At 40.8% G+C, this 19,661-nt stretch overlaps 1 protein-coding gene across 1 annotated transcript; it reads left to right on the top strand.

The window, feature by feature from the left end:
* Positions 1–1,860: 1,860 nt before the first annotated feature.
* On the top strand, positions 1,861–19,141 carry LOC134416886 (elongin-A-like). The gene is made up of 11 exons (XM_063153560.1): positions 1,861–2,265; positions 8,910–8,966; positions 10,629–10,741; positions 11,796–12,495; positions 13,874–13,973; positions 14,776–14,949; positions 15,497–15,594; positions 16,336–16,516; positions 16,834–16,957; positions 18,678–18,796; positions 18,908–19,141. The coding sequence occupies exons 1-11, from the start codon at positions 1,861–1,863 to the stop codon at positions 18,964–18,966; spliced, it is 2,130 nt and encodes a 709-aa protein (XP_063009630.1). The 3' UTR covers positions 18,967–19,141.
* Positions 19,142–19,661: the final 520 nt, after the last annotated feature.

Genomic DNA, 19,661 nt, shown 5'->3' with positions numbered 1-19,661 from the left:
ATTGTTAGGAACAAATGCACAGGGTTTGATTTCACAGAGGTGGCTCTGAGGTACTGTGTTCAGCAAGGCACCCAGCCCCAGTGGGCCACTCAGACCTCCCCCTGTACTTGATCGTTTCCTCTCACCTCCTTGCCTAGTTTGGCCAGTCAAGCCTCATTGATCCATCCCCTGAAATTCTACCAGGCTCTTCCCCTGAGCTCAAACAAAGCCTATTTCTCTTTCTGGTTCCAATCTTTCCTTGGAAACTCACTAAGCACTGGAAGTAGGGCATAGGGAGGTCCTTAAAGGTCAGAAGAGAGTTTGCAAGCCTTCAGCAGAGCTGATGGTACAACACATCCCTTGAGCATGGAGTGTCAGAGCAATTTTTGGAGCAATATGTGTATGTCAAGCCCACTTCTTCCTAAGAGGAGTCATGCATCAATGCCAAACAAACAAATCCTTGTAATAACCAGCATTGGCTGCAGTTTTGAAGGACTGAGTAAACTTGGAATTCTTTCCTCTTGACAGTTATGACAAGCAATACCAAAAACACTTCAGTTAGGTCTGGGCTAAAAATATTTTTTGTGTTCTATTGAGATTTTAAATATTGTCTTCACTGTCCTGAAATCATTATTTTGCAGAATAACTGGGTAGCAAGAACATCCTCCTCATCCCAGGAAATCCAGTAGTTTGATAATTAGGCTTTCAAACAACACAGGGGAATTCCAGCTTCAATCACACAATTCATATGACAATCTGACCCTCAACTTCCCTACTCAACAAGGACTTTAATCATAATGCTGGTGTGGGCTGAATTTTTCTGAAGATTTCTTTGGCATAAATGCCACTCTGAACAAATAATGTTATATTATTTGGGCCAGAAAACTGAAGAGTGACTAGTTGTGAATGGCCTATTTTAAGGTAGGGTTGATGAAGTCTCTACATTCTGTGAAAATGAGTTAATTATTTCTGTAAAATAAAAACATGAGTATGGTAACTGGAGAGACAGTCCGCATCAGGGACCTGGATTTATTTTTTCCATTTCCAACCAGAGTGCTCTACCTACTGTATTGCCCTATCAGCTATTTTGGTTTCTCTAGTGATGAATTTGCTATAAAGTGTGCCAAGCTGTAATAAGATCTATTTTGCAAGAGCAGCAATCCTAACGTGCAAATATCAACTTTTGCCTACTTAAAATTCTGTTGTAGTTAAGACTGGATGCAATTTTTTTTAACACTTCCCTCAAACACCACTTTAAAGGTGAAAGGGGGTCTGTGCACCTGGTCTGATTACATCTACAGTAACTTCACAGGGAATTCTGCAAACACACATTTTTAGGAAGGACTCATTCATCTTGGGAGTCTCACAAGCACATGCTCAGCCTCAGCAAGCTCCACGGCAGAGATCTCACTTCAGATGCGCAGTTCACACAGCGCAAAGACTGATTCCTTGTCACAAGCTTTTTAGGTAGTCCATGGGAGTGCCCTGCTGGAAGTTGCGGAGCCCAGGAGGGCTCAGGCCCTAAAAAAAAAAAAAAAGGCAAAGAAAATAAAAAAAGCAGGACCTAAAGAAAAGGGTGTCCCCTTCAGTCCGAGTCAGGAGTGCAGCGGGCTGCCTGCGGGCTTCACGGCTCGGCCTCGCCACCCCAACACACAGCACCGTTCCACAGGGCAGCCTCGCTGCCACAGTCACCAGGGATGCCTCGGGGTTGCTGCAGGTAACAGGGCAGGTACCAGCAAGTGACACTGTCCGCGTCCCACCTGCCGCACGCAGCACAGGCGTTCCCTGGGCAGGCCGCTCCCTGACCCCTCTGCAGGGGCTCGCCCCAGCTGCGCTGTGCCTGCTCAGTACCGCTTGCTCAGTACCGCACTGCGCGAGCAAATGGAGCCCAGCGGGGCAGAGGAAAGCACACAGTCCGCGCTGTTGCTGCTGGTAGCTGGGCAGCCAACAAGCAGCCCGGCCGGGACGAACGGCCAATGGCGGAGTGGGCGCGGCTACAAGAACGCCGGGCGGCAACAGAGGAGGCCCCGCGGCGCTGCCAAGGCGGGGAAGGGGCGGAGCGGCAGCGGTGCCATGGCGGAGAAAGGGCGGAGCGGCAGCGGTGCCGTGGCGGAGAAGGGGCGGAGCGGCGGTGCCGTGGCGGAGAAAGGGCGGAGCGGCAGCGGTGCCGGCAGCGGTGCCGGCGGCGACGCCGGCGGCGACGCCGTGGCGGAGAAAGGGCGGAGCGCTGTGCGGAGGCTGCTGGGGCTGCAGGAGCGGCTGCACCGTGCGCAGCAGCCCGCAGAGGTACCCGGTGTGGCGGCCGAGCGTGGCTGCCGCTGGGCTGTTGTGAGAAATAGGTGCTTCTGCTTGGTTTTAGCGGCGCACAAAGAGGAGCGGGGCCTGTCACGCCCTGCCTTGTTGTTCTTCCTGGTCCAAGGAGGACTAAGCTGTTCTGAAACAAGCCCTGTAGGGTGTCGGGGTGCTCAGTAGCTGTGAGGAGTAGCTAAGGGACACCCGAGGCAGGCAGAGATGAGTGGGGAGCGCGATCAGAGGCGGGGCAGAGGCTGCAGCGGGATTTGGAGGGGCAGAGGGGGACACCCCCCGGCTGTGGGGCACAGGGGACACTCCCGTGCCGTGGGGAAGGGAGGACACCCCCGGGCTGTGGGGCACAGGGGACACTCCCGTGCCGTGGGGAAGGGAGGACACCCCGGGCTGTGGGGCACAGGGGACACTCCCGTGCCGTGGGGAAGGGAGGACACCCCGGGCTGTGGGGCACAGGGGACACTCCCGTGCCGTGGGGAAGGGAGGACACCCCCGGGCTGTGGGGCACAGGGGACACCAAGGCACGCCCCGCTTTCTCTGAGCAGCAGCCGGCACTCCCAAGGAAATGGGAGCAAATTGGCCTCAACGTTTTGTGAAATAATAAATTATATTTGACTGAGGATGGTGTATTCGAAACAGTGATGTGGTTTCTGCTTTTTTTTTTTTTTTTTTTTTTTTTTTTTTGTTTTTGTTTTTTTAAATTCAATTTTCGGAGGGTCACATTCGCTTTGAAAATACAGGATGCTTTTATCTTTATGGGCTTCAAAGGCATTAAAACTTGATAGAAGTTTGTGGTTGGAGGCAGAGGGCAGCGGTAAAAATGGCATTGTATTTGGTAGTTGATGAGAATCTTAGCTATTAATCATGCCTACAGCGTGTTTTCAAAGTATGTGTGTATACAGATAGAAGAAATACCGGTTTTCATAGCCAATAATGGCTTATCTTCTTGAATTGTGATGTAGACAATATCTGTCTAAAATGCAAATATTTGTGTAGGTGCTTCTTAGAAGTTTTAATATGCAGTTCAATGAGCCTAAGATTTCTTCCTATGCTACAGAAACGATCAGCTATTACAGTGTCTGAATTTGTACTCGGGATTAGTGTTGATATGCTATTTGAACAAGAGGTAGCAAAGGAAAAGAAAACAATTCTAGAAGTAATAAGTTTTTAAGTAACCTCAAGCCAGTAAGTTTCAAAGCATTCTACTAATGTGAAAAATCAGAGCAATTCTGGCTAATTTGGATTCATTGAGGGAGAAGATACAATGTTTTTATATGGCATAGCTTCACAGGCGCTGCATAAAATGGAGCTAATGGTGGTGCTGCTGCACTTCTGTCCCTGGCAAAACTGTCTAGTGAAATAGAAGTATTTATGGGTAACAGCCTGAGGAGTGGCAGGGAAAGTGAGAAACTGATAGCTGTAAATTGCCAGTCATGAAAGGTGCTCCTAACAGAAGCTGAATCTGACAAGAGAAATCATGTGGTTAGTATCTTTAAAGGCAAAACGGTGAGTTCTAGAAATTTGTGAAAAGAATTGCAAATCAATATCACAGATGTGTATGTAGGCTAGTGTTGTTGTTGTCAAATACTTCTGTTCCATACTGAGAATATTTAGCTTCGGATTTTTTAATATTGCTTAAAAGTTTTTGATAACCACAAAGAACATCAATTGCCTATTTCAAAAGCTTCCTGATGTGTGAGGTTTGATAGGTACCCACTGAGTTTTGAGAGAATTGACAAAGGAAAAACCAGTTATTGAATGATGCTTATGGTTCTAGGGAAAGTATGGAGAAAAAAGTACTGTGCTAGCATTAAAGGTCAGTGAGATGGTCTTCATTGGCATTGATCATACAGGAAGGATGCATGAGCTTAAGATTGTACCTGATGTAGAATTGAAGGGTGGTGCCGTGATCCTTACCACTCCATGAGATGTTATGTAGATACATTCTGCCAAATCTATCTCAAATTGTATTTGACTGACACTAATTGTTGTGAATTAGTGTAGGCAAGCTTCAAGGCATCTGACTTGCTTCTGTATGGTGCTGATTAGAGCAGCAGTGGCATGGGCCTGATAAAATACGTGAAAGCGATTTCAGCTGTGCTCGCCAAAAATAAGTGCCAGACCTCATAAGGAAACAGTGCTGGGTTGTGGGTTTGTGGTGGTTTTTGGGGAGTAGGAGACTGATTATGCATCTCTTTGTGACGTGATGCTGCTGAAATTTACTTAATTTAGAAGACAACAAACATTGTAGGGAAATGCTACCCATACTGAAGTCGTTTGTATAAAATGAAGTGAGTCCCTTCTAGAAACCAAATGTGATCATGTGGTAGGCTACATTCATTTGAGCAACACATGTTTTACCATGGCTCAGTGGAAAGTCACAGCTAGGAGCTATGAATATAGGTCATTCAGCATAGGAGACTGTATTTTGGAAAGCATTGACTCAGAAAATGATTTGGAGCTCTGATGTATTACCAGTTGAGCATGAAATTGCAGCAGAGTGCAGTGGCTTATGGGGTAAATGCTATCTTTGGGTAGCTTAGCAGGGTTATGTTATTATTGCTATATAGCATTAGAGGGACAATTACAGGAATATTATGTCCTGTTCTGAGGACTGTTTTTAAAAACATCACTGGCCTAGCTGGAAAGATTATAAGATAGCCACAGAATGGCTGTAGCTCTGGCTAGCATAACTTAATGAAACTAAAGAGCCAAGGTAAAGTGTGTGATTAGTATTTACATTTATTTCTGTATTGTGTAAGATGATTGGAAGAAAGCTTCTTTAGTTAATTAACAGATCGTTAGATTTAGTAGCTAAACACAAAACTAAGAAATTGTTTTAGGTGAACAGCTGTGCTTGCCTTGAGAGAGTATTTGTTCAGGATTTTTTTTTTTTTGTTAGCTGAGGGCATAGGGATTATCTGCTTGGGACAGAGTTGGGTTTTTCTAAGGTGTTTTCCTCAAAGTCCTGGTAGTCTTTCAGATGAGTTGTCTAGCTCAGCCAGAAGTTAGTGACATGATGGAATTTCACAGGCTTTGTTATAGAAGAGAATAAGCTAAAGAATCATATGGATCTCTGTGAAAGGGAAATGCAGCTATTGAGTGAAGAGAGAGAAAACAAGAGTTACAATAGAGAAATATAATCAGTCAGGACAAATGGTCTGGGAACCTGTTAGTGGGTCCCATCCTTCCTGAGGTTCCAGTCTCAGAGAGGAAAATAAGAGAAGACTACAGCACTTGGATGAAGGATGATGGAGCAACACTGGTGGAGTGGGAAAGACCAAACCCAGTGCACCTGGCTGCTGTTGTTACCACTCTGCTTTCAGTTTTGGCTCTGGAAAATTTTGTTTGCTTACATGCTTCTTTCCCATTGCTTATTACCATTGATCTCTGCTTTCCAAATTCCAGCCTGCTTTCCCTTCTTCCCTGCATCTTTGCTTGCTTTTGTTCCTCCTGTCATCTTTGCTTTTGTCTCACACCACGATGTGGATGCCAGCTCTCAGTTTGTCCATGAGGCTTTGCCTGTTTATATTGCATGAAGACCTAGGTCTTGGTTTTTCTTGGAATGTATTTTATGGGAAAAAACCCTGTCTTATAGGGTTTTGATTGTTCTTTATAAATCAGTATTTAGGAATTATGTAGACTAGTTTAGGAATTGTATATGAAGATAAATTTTCTTCAAAATTTTTCTATGAAGTTTACAATCTCTTTTAAAGTAGATAGTTTTTCCACGAGGATATAGCTGATAGTGATATGTGAGGTAAAATAGTCTGAAAACCAGTGGAGGGTTACATATGTATTGTGTGTATATGGAAGGTCTTCCCTGAAGAAATTGCTGGAGCCAGTCCAGTGAGATGAGGGCCAAATAGGCCACAAATGTTGTGGTGAAAGAAATGGTTAGAGACAGATCCCTTGATAGTCAGTCTTTATTTTGTTTTTGATGGCCTGCTCAGAACAGACTTCATCATTTTGCCTTATTTTATGCAATAATTATAATGGCATACTATATATAGGTATTAGGACAACAAAGTTGGTGTTTCTAGCAAGCTCTGGTTTTGGTGACAGACTTTTCTGTATCTTGTGGATCACAGTATACCTGTGTCCAAAGCCCAATATATAATACTGGAGCTTTGTATTTGTGCTTTGTCTTTGGTAGAGAAATCACAGATCTCTAGCAAATAGGATAAACACAAAGTTTCTCTGCTGCTACAGATGCTTGCCACAAATTACATTTGTTTATTTTCTGATCGTTTCTGTAAGTAAGTTTGGTTCTACATCTGAAGAACTTGGAGATGTGTGATTTCTACTGGCAGGCTGGATGCAGCCATTTACTCTGTCCAGGTACAGAACAGAGTCTTGTACTAGTCCTGCACGTGCAGAGCTGCTGATTGCCCTGCAGCCTGAGTGGTTGGTATCACTTCTAAAAACCTTATCAGTGTGTCTGGTCCATTTTTTCTATTTTTCAAAATGAAACTGTTTTTTGTCTTAGTTTTCCAAATGTGATACACATTTCAAATAACCAAAATGAGCAATGTGGTCTGTAGTTTAGAAGACTTTGAAAGTTTTGTTTTTCATTAAAATGTGTTGACTGCTTTTGAACATGCTTGTCATCTAGGTACTTTTGTAATTTAGCCTGTTGGTTTGAACTTGTATGAATAGTAATTGCCTGCTTCCTGAATTTTTTCTTCTGAAATAAACTTGGCTTTATGAGTTAACTTAATCCAAAATCCATCAAGAGAAACTATTCAAAACCCTTATTCTCTGTATTTTGATGAAAACGTCCCTTAGTATTCTTCCACAAATAGGTTTGTCTCTCGCAAAGTAAATGGGATTTATTCCCAGTGGTTTGCATTGCTTGATTTTCTAGACATGTTAAATATCCCAATATAACATGGCAGCAGTGGGCTACTTCCTTTTTCATTGCAAAATAAATTTAATCAATGAGGATATAATTTTTTTTAATTAAATAAAAGTGAACTAACTTGACACTGATCATGTCAAGCATTAAAAACTATGTCAACATTGTGAGCAATTACAATTTTTCTTGGGGATTGCCTTATTTTAAGATAAGCAGAACTTCGTATGGCTTTTGTGCTGGTTCTGAAATCTTGGTGAGGAAGCTTTTTTTAAAATTAATTATTTTATTTAATTTCTTTTTAGGTGTCCTGCCATTTTGTAGCTAGCTGAACTTTTTGGGAGAGATTTTATTTGTTGCCTCTGGTCCTGGCTGTATGTTTTACCTTGTCTCGCAATTTCCCAGGCTGTGAAGCATTTCTGCTGTGCTTGTTTAGACCCAGAAGCACTGTTTCAGGGTGGAAGATTTACAGAAGAGCTGCATGCCAGGCATGTAGTTAGATCCCACTGAACACAGTGAAGATCAGTGTCAAGTGTGGGATTCCACTACTCAAATGCATTGTAGGAGCAATGAGACTTACAGCAACAGTAGAGCAATATATCTCTGGAGTGCAACTTGTAAATTGTTTCTTTGAGCTTGCTATTCATTTTTAGTACCTCTTCCACCTCCTGCAATGCCTTTTCAGAAACAGTATCTAATATAATAAATGACAGTTCATCGGTTGTTTAAATTAATATAGCTGCTTTTGTTGCCAGAAGATTTCTGGGTAGTGTGTTTTGTGTTCCTGCTGTTACACTGAGAAGTGTCAATGATCTGAAACACTTGACTAGTATTGCAGGCTTTGTGAAAGCCCTCTGAAATGCTGCTATTTCAGTTGTGCATTAATTCTGTCATCTCTGTATCATAGCTTCATGTGTGTGGTTGGCAGTGTTTTAGTGGCTACACTAAATTGGGGAATGCCATTCTTAAACAATGACAGAAAGATAAGACAAATTTGCTGTGTATGGTTAGCTGCAAGACTCTGGGGTGCTGTATGCTACCCATTGCCAAATAAATTGGGTTATACTGCTGTCAAAATTTATACTCGGCTCATAAATGTGACTTCTTTGTTATTAAAACACTTCTCATAGAAAGATGAGCATTTTGTATGTGAAAAAAACTTTCCTGCTTTTATGGAAGTGTTGAGTTTGCTAACAGGTGTAAGCTTTGACAGTGGAAAAGAAAACAGTTGTTCTAGCTCGAGCTTGTTTTGTTAAAATTCAAATTGCGGTTATGTTTTCAAAACCTTATTTTGTGCAGTCTGGGCTTGCACCAGCTCTGTGGTCCTTTCTTGGCCTGGATTGATGGAGTAGTGCTGCTGACTGAGAGGCTTGCTGGTTTTTGCTTGGTGGCTTTGCACAATGCAGCTTTTGTACTGGCTCTGTGGCTGACGAGGGCCACTGCCACAGCATGAGTAGGCATATATATGTAGCCTCTCCTACTGTGCTACTGACATTTACTGTAATCTCTGTAGCAGTAATTTCAAACTACTTACTGGATTTTCTGTTGTTACTGAAATTGAGGGGTTGGCAGGACTGTACTGGTTCACAGCACTGACTGCAAACACTGCTTGATGTGCAGTAAAGGAGTGCTCATGTTTTCCAGGAGTTACTGGATGTTCCTTTTAACACTGTTGTGTATTTTTGGATTAAATATGTGAATGAGGATGAGAAGAACAGAATAAGATTTCCAAGTATTTGTTGAAAACAATAAATCTGATGTTTCCTTCCAGATTATAAAAACACTTAAGGTATTACAAGGTTTGGATTTATCGCTGGATATTTTACTGGTAAGTGATCAGTAATAATACATTACACTCTTCTATAGTGAATTACTATGTAAATGCCAAGAGTGTGCATTTGTAGAAGTGGTGAACATGTTTCATTTTACAATTTTAAATTTATATCCTGTTTGGTTAGATTAATTTCCCAGAAGCTGGTCATCCAGTTTGATGAATGCAGTATTATGTCAACAGTGATAGAACTGAGCACATAGAGGACACTTTGCTAATCAGGATGGCTTCTTTTCAGTGTAAAACTGCCTTTAATCAATGCTTAAAGCAAATACAAGTGAACCATTCTTTAAGTCAGTTGTCTAACTCTCCCATCTTTCATTAGCAGCCAAAGGTAGTTTCTTGCATTTAAAGAGGAGGAATCCCCAGTAATGATTCTATCCTCATCCAAGCTGCATCCTGTCAAATTCTATATTAAATATCCTCACACTGGTCGGTGAAGCTTCTAGCTATTATAAGCAATGTGTCTGTGTTTTGAAAAGAAGAAAAATGTTGGTTTTGTGAGAGTTGAATTCTTTGAAGAGCAAGAGGAAAAATATAGTTGCCAAGATATTTGAATGGTCTATTCAGGTAAAGGCATTTGTCTGCCTAGGCACAGGCAGACTTCTACTGAAATGAAGCAATATTTATTTTGTTTTCCAATAAAAATACATAATGTCACATTGCAATTAGTGCTTTAAAATGACAAAGGGCTTCTGCAGATGATTCATGTTCCCAGAATTTTTGCATGCTTTATAATGGGACAGACTTTGATGGAAGTCAAATAGAGGAAAGTGATGTCTTACAGCAGAGGGCTCCACATATTTTAATGCATTTGAAGAACATAAATAGCTTTATGAAGTAGTCCTACCAGATTTCTTCCATCTGTTTGCAATGACTGACTTACCAAATCAGGTTGCTCAAATTATATACAAGCTAAATATACTTGAAGTGAATTTAAGGAAGCCCCTTCTGGAGGCGGAGCTGATTATGTGGGAGTAACGTGTATAGCTCAGACTTGGCAGGAGTAGAGCTGTTAGCAAGAGCATTCACAGGTTGCAGTGAACCTACTCAATTCCATATTTTGCCTCATCTTAAAAGTGAGGGCTTGTGAATCAGATGTTTACTGATAATACATTATTAAAATCACCTGTGATTCTGCAAATGCTCGAAGTCTGCAAGATATTTTTGCTTAAACAAAACACACTAGAATGAGACTTGAAGACACAATGGTACTGTGAAAAGAACTCTGCTGCTCTGACCCCTCAACCCTGTACTGCTTGTTGAGATGTATTTTATATTACACCATGCCCAACATATATGCTTTCTAATATGCTCAAATGTACTTCATAAGCCTAAAGGAAATTTGAATTGATGCATGTTCTGGGCTTAAGCATTTGAGAGAAGTGAAATTCCTGAAATATGTACATTTAATGGAGGAAAATTACTTATCTCAGTTTTATGAATTAAACCTTCATTTTTTCCCCCATATTTGGTTATAAATAACTACTTCCTTAATTTCTGTTTGCTGTATAAAGAGGGCATTTATTCTTTGGCTGCCATAGGACTGCTCTGAATATGAGGCTAATACTGTTTGTAGCAGTTGTAGAGGAGGTTTTATTTGGGAGGAGAGAAATTTGTGATTTATTCTGCCCATCTTTCTTGCACTATCTTCAACAGGAAACTGGCATGGACAAAACAGTTAAAAGTTTTAGGGAACATGCCACTGCTGGGAATGTAGCTAAAAGTCTGTTAAAACAGTGGGAAAAGCTTATTTCTCCAGAAAGTAAAAGGTAGGTGTAAACTTTTTTCTTTGAATTTAATTATATTGTAGTGTAATTTGAAAATACAGATTGGAAACTTAGGAAGGTGTTTGGAATGACACAGCTATGTTGAATGTGGTGGTGGTTGAATTGGAATGTGACTTGAGAGAATGCAGCTGTAAAATATGAGGAAAACAATCAAACCATTATTGGTCAACTAGCCAGTTGGTACTCTGACTTCAGCTGGTTTTTGTGACTGGCACAAGTTCTTAGGTCCCAGCTGGTGCTAGCAGGACTAAACCTGATGGGCACTGCTCTGCACTTGAGGAAGTTGGGAAACTTGCTCTTTCTTCCCACAGGTGGTGGTTAAATAAGGCAGCTCCCCAGTGATGTGGTTGCATAGAGGTTTTTCTTGTAATGTTCTTGTGGACTGAGAGGGCCTTCCAACACTGGAGGAGGCACAGTGAAGATATGCAGTTTCTTCTGAGACTGAAACAGCCACCACTGCCATGGCCAGGCCTGCTCTGCTTTAGGTGTTTCATGGAGTCCCAGCAGTTCCAAACAGTTGAGCTGAGAAAGCCAAGGGAATAGTTTGACTAAAAAGTGCGTTTTAAATCTGAAAATGTTCAAATGACAGCGAAGTAAAATACTAGAACCTGTGATAAGCAAATCATGAAGGCTGACCTGTTAATCTGTTTCACCTACAGAACATGTTGTAATTTTTTCTGACTCCTAGTTATTTCAAGCACCATGTCTTTGTTATAAAGCACGCAGGGAAGCTTTGTGAAAAGTGGTATCCAGCATGTTATAAGCAGATAGTACTGCCAGGTTTATGTCCCCACTCCCCACTTGTTTTGCTATCAATTATTGTTTCAATATTTAGCAGTGCTGGACCCAGGAGCTCTGTGATTCTGTACTGATAAAGGAAGAGTAAGAACACAGTGCAGAACTAAGTTCTGGGTTTTGGGAAACTATGACACATGGTGTGATTTTATGCTTTTAGTTTTACTAATATCGGAAAACCAGATTGTTTAAGAATTTAGCATCAACTACAGAATGGGATGTAATTTTTTTATTGTTGCAGTGATCACAGGGGAAGAAAAAATAATGGAAAAGAAAAACATGAGATGAAATCTTCTGTTTCCCAGGAGATTAAGCCTTCAGAGAAGCCTGGAACATCTGTCCCAGCCTTTACAAGTTCCAGCAGTGCTCCCATTAGTACAAAGCTGAATAAGGAGCATATTTGTAATGAAAAGACCCATCAAAGTACAAATTCTGAGTCTCCAAAAGAATGTGATAATAAAGTATGTAGCAGCAGTGGTTCTAAGCATGCTTCCCAGGGTACCAATTCTCAGGCTAAAGAAAGTGAGTTCAAAGGGAGCACCTCCACAGAGAGAAAGAAAATTTCAAAAAAGCAGCATTCCTCTGCAGCCAATGAAGGCTTATTGTGCCTGAAAGAAAATCCTAGTAAGGATGCTTCCAAACAGAGAAATCCTAAATGTGTGAAGAAACCAAAACAAAATCTTGTCATGAAAGACCAAGCCAAATCATCTGGTGATGAGGAATTTGAACCCCCTACTATGTCTTTTGAGTCTTATCTTACTTACGATGAGGTTACCAACAAAAGAAAGAGAAAAGCTTGTTCTACAGGTGCACAGCCAAAAAAGTGCAGTAAAGAGAACAGCTCATTACTACAAAAGACTTCAAAACTTTCTCAGGCAAAAGAGGGAGTTGAAGATGTAAAAAAATGTGAGAGTGATCAATCAGAAACTCCAAGTAAAAAGGTAAATCACTACAGGATTGAGATAAGAGCAGATAAATGGCAGACAAACAAGTGCTTTAGACTTTCATTTCACTGAAATTTATCTGTGTTTTTTTTTGAGGAACAGATTGCATGACCCTGATGTATCAGCTGCACTGCAATTGCCAGTAATGGCAATAATGGGTAGAAAAGAGACACAGTTTTAAATTTAATTACTTGTATTTTTAGCATTGTTTCCAATATTACTATGGTATTTGATCCTTACCAACTAATCTGCATTTGACTTGCAAAGTGCAAAGGGAGTTACCTTTGGAAAGATGTCCACCTTTATCTTTCTTGACCATCCTGGTTAGTGGCTGCTGCAGCTCTTTTTGTATAGAACAGTCCTTTTGTCAGATGCTATGGTTCTTTAATAGTGAATGTTAATGTTTGCAGTGGAACTGAACATTCTTTAAATGCATTATTGCATATAAAACGATATCATACATACAATACTCTGAGCTGTCCTAGTGTCTTGAAATGCAAAAAGCTTAAGTAACTCCTCTGCGGAAATATGTATGCAAAAAAATGTTTTAATTAGACCTTTTAAATGGAGACCTTTTGTGCACTGAAAATTAGGGTTATCTTCAGACTTATATCTTCACTGTGATGTGAAAGCTTTAGGCTTTTTTTATTATGGAAGATCTGCAATCTGAATGTGGGATCTTCTGTCCCAGATGGGAAAATATTAATGTAGAGGCTTATATATACTCAGATATTCAAGCAGTTGTGAAAAGTTACTATAGATACTTAAATGAAGCGCAGGGAATGCAAATTTTGGGCTGTAAGTGCCTGACTTGCAATTGGAGGACACCCAAGATGCAATTTAGTTGTTGATGCATTTGTAGGGATGCTGATCCATTTGTAGGGACCCATACTTAACATGCTGCTGCATCTTTAAGTCCCTTTTTAGGGAGTTAGCTGTGAATGTTTTAGGCTGAATGGCTTACTGAATGTGGTCTAGGAGACTTGATAGGACTAGGTGTAAAGCTGTTTCTTGTCTTTTAGAATTATGCCTTTTTCATCTTGCAGTTTTGCCTCATTTGCTGCATGCCTCAGTAGAGATTTATCTGAAAGCTCGTTAGCTCTGCATACCTACTCTGTTCTTTAATCTTTCTGTGTGCTGATTGCAGATGTCGCAGTAAGTTCCTTTTGTGGTATAGTCTTGGTTAGTGGAGTATGAAAGGATATACTGCAAAGTAATCCTGTGAACAAATGTTAGTGTAGAAAAGCAAGAATTCTAGTTATCCTAGTTAATCTTGGGATTTGCATACATGTTTGGGGGTTTATTGTAGCTTGTTTTAAGCCTGGTTAACCCCAAATTTGTAATATTGAAGCAATCATTCCTTAACTGTGCACAGGCCAAAGTGGCATCCCTCCAAGAGCTTCTTAATACTCCACTACCTAAAACTCTGCCAGGCATCTCAGAATCATCTCCCCCATATGCTGCAGACTTTACAGGTAAGTAATACACAAGACTGATAAATGGGAAACAGTGCAGATGTTTATAGCTCTGCATAGAAATGTTTTATCCCCTTTTCCAATAAACTGTATTAGCTCATCAGTCCGTGGCAGAGAAGGGCCTCACTTCCTCATGTGTAGGAACTCTGTTGAAGCTGAAGGGAGTTACAAGGCCTTCCTTCTAATGGCTTACTGAGGAAAGTTGCAGCAGACTTAGAGAAGGCATAAACCAAGTGGCTCTTCTACAGGCTCCATTTATCTTTACTCATGTCTATACTTAGAGCAGGCAAAGCCGTGGCAGAAATGATCTTAGGTAAAACAAATATATGAGGCACTAGGTGCAGCTTTGGCATAGGAACCATTAGTATCATTATAGGTAGGTGACATAAAGTGCCAGTGGTTCCCCTAGCAGCTCGTCTCATGTGGCTTCCTACCACTAGGATCTTGAAACATTGCTGCTGCTACTGAAGCTTTTGGCTTCTCTAAGATAAATCAGGAGGATTAGTCAAGTTCTGTGGATGGGTAACAGAGCAGTTGAGATGTGAATACAGCCCATGTAGACTGGAGATAAATAATGCAGAGCTGGTTTGAGTTGGTGCAGCTCACTTGCACTGTACATCTTGAAGTTAAGATGATGGTGAATGGACTTCTGCAATTTACAATACATGCAAGGGTCCCACGCTGTCATGCAATAACTTTGTATTAAGAAAATAGTTTGTATATGTAAGTAAAAGTCATTTATGTTTATCTCAGAGCTGAATGTTTAAAGCCTGGTGAAACCTGCCTGATGTTTTGCTTGCAGCATTCACAGTACCTGCTGTAGAAGCACCCCAGCAAGTCAATGAGATAGTTCAATTCACAGGGCAGAGACTGAACTCCAAAATGCAGGTTTACTCTGGCTCCAAGGCAGTCTGCCTTTCCAAGATGCTTACACTGTATGAGCAGTGTGTCCGCATGCTTCACAACAATATTGAGTGTGAGTACCTCAGGGGATTTGTAGCACTTGTGACTCTAAGGGTATGAGATTTTTATTTCTCCATGCTAACTACTGGCCTACTGAAATATATTGTCCCTCCCTACAAATGGTGACTTGGAGCAGGATGAAAGGCACTTGCAGAAATGGATTGATGACTGTGCTAAAATGTAGCTTTGTTTTGCAAGCTTACAATTTATAAAGATCGAAGTTTACTTATATATTTATAATGTCTTATAAATGATAAACTAAAAATTCTGCCCCTCCACCCCCATGTTTGTTGTGATCAAGACATTCTTCATTGCATAGGCAGAGGAGGAAATTATGTATATCAGTAAAGATGGGGCAATTACTATTCAAAGATGCTTTATCCATCCTCAAGTATAACTGCTAGTCAGTATGTAACTGCTGATTTATAAATATTTTCATAGCCTGGCATAGGATGTTGTGTTAGTGCTTGCTAAAATTAACTTGTATTTTTTTTTAGCTGAATGGTGTTACCCACTGAGTAAAATAAGTGAGATACTGAAAGTACTGTCCTCTTTTGTAGTGCTACAAGAAGCAGGAGGTGTGCCCTTTGAAATTCTTGAGCCTGTGCTAACACGTTGCACACCAGAGCAGTTGTTTCGAGTAGAGAAATGTAATCTGGTAAATTCTGCCTTGTTAAATTTGGGAAACCACAGAGTTCCCTAACCCCATGGGCTGCACTGGTTTTCTATCTTGCGCGCTAATTTATTTGAATTCAGCTGTCATTATTAAGTTCCCCTTTCTCAAGTTTAAAACATTCAGGAGAATTACTACTGATGACTAAGTGAAAGACAGTGTGTATACAAGAGTGTTTCTGACAGTAAGAAAGAAAAAAGATGGCTACAGTATTTACCAACGAAATAGCTGGGAAAGTTAGAACCAACAGTGTTCAAGTTACGAAATATTAAGCCTGCAACACATATCAGTCAGGAAGTAGCTGCTGTGAGATTGCATGTATGTGGTAGATTTGTCTGTACTGTCAGGACCTGAGCTCCATGATGCACTTGGACATGGATGTTCTGAGCGTGCAGTCCTTTGTAGGGCACGTTAGCCTTTCCCCTGTGTGCCTCACGTTGAGAGCTGGAGTGGCCTGAGCCTGTGCTACAGACACAAGTCTGGCCTGTAACTGTGCTCACTGACTCCAGCTCTGCTGCTTCAAGCTGTGTCATTTCCAGGCTGCAGTCAGTGTCCCTGCATGGTATTGCCACGGTTGTGGGTACCTGGGTCAGCACGTGTGGTGGGATTTGCTCTGCACCTTCTTCCACCAAAGGTTTGGGTTGTGTCTGTACGCTCAGAGAATAGGTACTCTTTGAAAATGTTATTTTTAAATCCCTGATTTAAGATGTCTGTGCTTTAAATTAGATGTTTATAAAAGAGACTGACCACTTGTGGAAGAAACACTGCCAAAGAGACTTTAAAAATGAGAGCCTTCTGGAATATGAGTCTTGGCGTGAAATGTACTGGAGACTGTTTAATCAGAGAGAAGAAAAACTGAAGATCCTTACAAAAACTATTCTTTCAGCTCAGTCTGAGAAACCAAAAGGTAAAATCTCTGATTAGCTTTTCCACTTACAAAACCCCTTGACAATATATTTGGTTTAGTGATTTCTTTGCAGTGAGTACTAATGCTGTACTTCCAGGAGAAATCATCAAGAACAAACACTGTTACACTTAAAATGAAATTTGCTTAAAAATAAACAGATGCATTAATACAATACATTGGTGTATCCTGAAAATATTATGCATTAGAAAAATCTTACCTTACTGGTTGGACTAAGGATTCTAAGCTGCAATGCAAAGAGTTTTGGACATTAAGGAAGTGAAAAGTCATGTATCCTCTGCTCCTTGCTTCTGTATTAGGCAGGCAAGTAAAAATGGCTTATGTGATTGGGGCAGCAAAACCACCCAGGAACATTTGCCGACAGCACGAAATCCATGGGGCAGCAGGACCTGTCATCCAGCTTCATCCCACAGGGAAGTGCAAGTAAGTGCTATGCACTATGCTTTTGTGTCTTTCAGTTCAAAATTATACTTGTAAAATAATTTTGAAGTTCTACGTTAACTCTATTTACTTTCCTTTTTAAAGTGTCTAGTAGCTAGAAACAAACTTGCCTTTTAAGTCTTGTGTACTCCTTGGCCATGTGTGCATTGTCATTGCACATTTCTCACAAGTGCCAGTGAATTCACTCTCCCAGCTGGAGTGTAAGTGGACGCTGTTTTTTCTCCAGATTGCACTAAAGCTGCTTGGCATCCTAGGGCAATTCCATTGTTGATGTTTTGGGTCTATTAACCTTCCTAGTAGCCTCACGTGTTCTCCTGCTTTGATAAAATCCCAGTCAGCTGCCTGGTGTGATACAGCTGACCAGAAGGAACCTCGGGAACTTTAGTACTTTTTTTCCCCTGTTAATTTCAGAAGCTGAGTCAAACAAACTTGCTGCTCAAGGTGGTTATAAGTATGGGTTAGGAAGGGCAGCCTGGATGCAAGAATTTTCTTAAACTCAGCTTTTATACCAGATAAATTTTCATAACTGTGCCTTCAGCTGGTGAGATTTGGAAGGTTCTTTCCATATTGTTGCTATTTCCATTGCAAAGATAGTCCTTCACCAAGGCAGTAGCTTATGGCACTTTGAGTTTGACTTTTGCTTTCAGCTGCTCTGTGGGAGGTTGATTCTGTATTGTGACAGACCTGCCTTTCCAGTTTGTGCTTCAAGTACAGTAGCATACAAGTACATATGTTCTTTGTGCTCCAGTAATCTCTGGACCAGTAGCTGAATGATGTAGACCAAGCCTTGCATGATTTTTTTCTCAGACATGAAAGAAGTTCTAAGAAAGTCATTGGTTTGCCTTCTGGAGGACCAAAGGGTTTGTTTAGGCACAATAATTTAAATAATGAGTTCAACTTCACTGCTTTGACCTGTTGGATTTTTAAGCTGCAGAATTTGTATAGCTGAAATTCTCACTTGAGAAGCTGGTCTTGCAGGAGCCAAACAATCCTGCTAAGGATTTGTGTGCAGACATGCAGCTCCTTAGCAGGCTGCTGTTCTCACTCAGGGTGCAGTGGTGCTGAGTGCTGGCAGAATGCTCAGTGTCTGGCTCTGAGGAGTACAGGGCTGGCCATGCTGGGTGACATTGTGCTGACACTTAAATGCTGTGTTGGGTTCAGGTCTTTAGCAGGAGGCACCAGCTCTGTGTGTGGATCTGCCTCAGTCCTTGTCTTGCTGATTGAGGATTCCAACATGATGTTTAGTTAGTTACTGTACCTTTTGCTAGTCAGGTACAGAAGTTTTGTTTTTAAACATTTGCCCTCATTTTCTGTCAATGAGTCAGTTAGCAGTTCAGCTGTGTTCAAAGAAGAAAATAAACACAAGGTCTATTTTGTGCAAACTAGAGCACAGGGCATTATGAATCACAGTGGTATTGCTGGCCATTTTGATTTGTCACAGACTCTGATTATTTGACTTTAAAGACTAATAGAGACATGAAATCTTATAAATGTAATATTTGTTCAACAATTAAAATGGAAAAGATGGTCATCTGTCATCCCTTCTAACCTGAATTATCCTATGACTTTGAAATGTATAAAGTCTCTTAAATGTACCCAATCAGGCTGTTGGTTTTGATTTTTTTTTTTTCAAAATGAGCCAGAGCAAATAGTAGCTTGATATTAAATGCTAACTTTTTTCTTAATTTGCTTGTTTTAAAAGAACAGGGATTCCAGAAATGAGAGACAGAAATAACACATTATCAAATCTGATATATGCTGGCACTAGTAGAAGTTCTAGCTCAGGTGTCATGATTCAAGATGGAAAGAAGCCTACCAAAAGTAAGTGGCATTTCCTAACATGATCAATTTAATTGTTTTAACCTTCTGCCTAATTTTAAGTTGCTCATAGCTGTAATCCTAACTGGTCTCTTTGTTTTGTTGTTATTGAAGAAATAGCACCAATCATGAAGAAAACATTGAAAGCACTGAGGAGTAGAGTTGGACAATGATAAAATGAGGCTGTGTATTTGAAGCTTATTTGATGTGACTGTATGTATATTATGCTACAGTGAATGAAAGTAATGTCCATGTAAGCACTGTTCAATTTGCTTTAGTTAAAATAGTTCTGAAAAATTGCGTGGGTGAATAATAAGCAATAAATACTGAAACCTCAGAGTCCTTTCATACTGCTGCATTCTTACTTGATTTGGAATAGGGTCAGTACACACTAATGACAAATCAGTTTATATGCACCCTTATAGGTGATGTGTTTATGAGCTTAAGCTGGTGAAGAGTCTGGGGCACAAGTTTTTGTAAGAATGGCTGAGGGAAGGGGGGTGGTTTAGTGTGGAGAAAAGCAGGCTGAGGGGAAGACCTTATTGTTCTCTATGGGTACCTGAAAGGAGGCAGCTCACGGGTTGATCTCTCCTCCCAAGTTACAGGACAAGATAAAATGGCCTCACATTGCACAAGTGAACGTTTAGATTGAATATTAGGAAAAATTTCACTGAAAGGGTTGTCATCATTGGAGCAGGCTGCCCAGGGAAGTGGCTGTGTTGTCATTCCTAGAGGTATTTAAAAGATGTGTCGATGTGGCATTTGAGGATCAGAGTGCTGGATTAACAGTTGGACATTGAGGTCTTTTCCAACCCAAACAACTCTGTGATTCTATGATTGTATGTAAGTGTGGAGATGAAAGAAAACA

This window comes from Melospiza melodia, chromosome 3, assembly GCF_035770615.1.
Source record: "Melospiza melodia melodia isolate bMelMel2 chromosome 3, bMelMel2.pri, whole genome shotgun sequence".
Taxonomy (NCBI): Eukaryota; Metazoa; Chordata; class Aves; order Passeriformes; family Passerellidae; genus Melospiza; species Melospiza melodia.
This window is presented reverse-complemented; position numbering and strand designations above follow the sequence as displayed.

What these genes read in the sequence shown, in the direction of transcription:
- LOC134416886 (XM_063153560.1), top strand. Translation starts at nt 1,861, where the DNA reads ATGGAGCCCAGCGGGGCAGAGGAAAGCACACAGTCCGCGCTGTTGCTG. An exon ending in GTGCGCAGCAGCCCGCAGAG is followed by an intron (nt 2,266 to 8,909) that starts GTACCCGGTGTG and finishes GTTTCCTTCCAG; the next exon opens with ATTATAAAAACACTTAAGGT. An exon ending in ATTTCTCCAGAAAGTAAAAG is followed by an intron (nt 10,742 to 11,795) that starts GTAGGTGTAAAC and finishes TTATTGTTGCAG; the next exon opens with TGATCACAGGGGAAGAAAAA.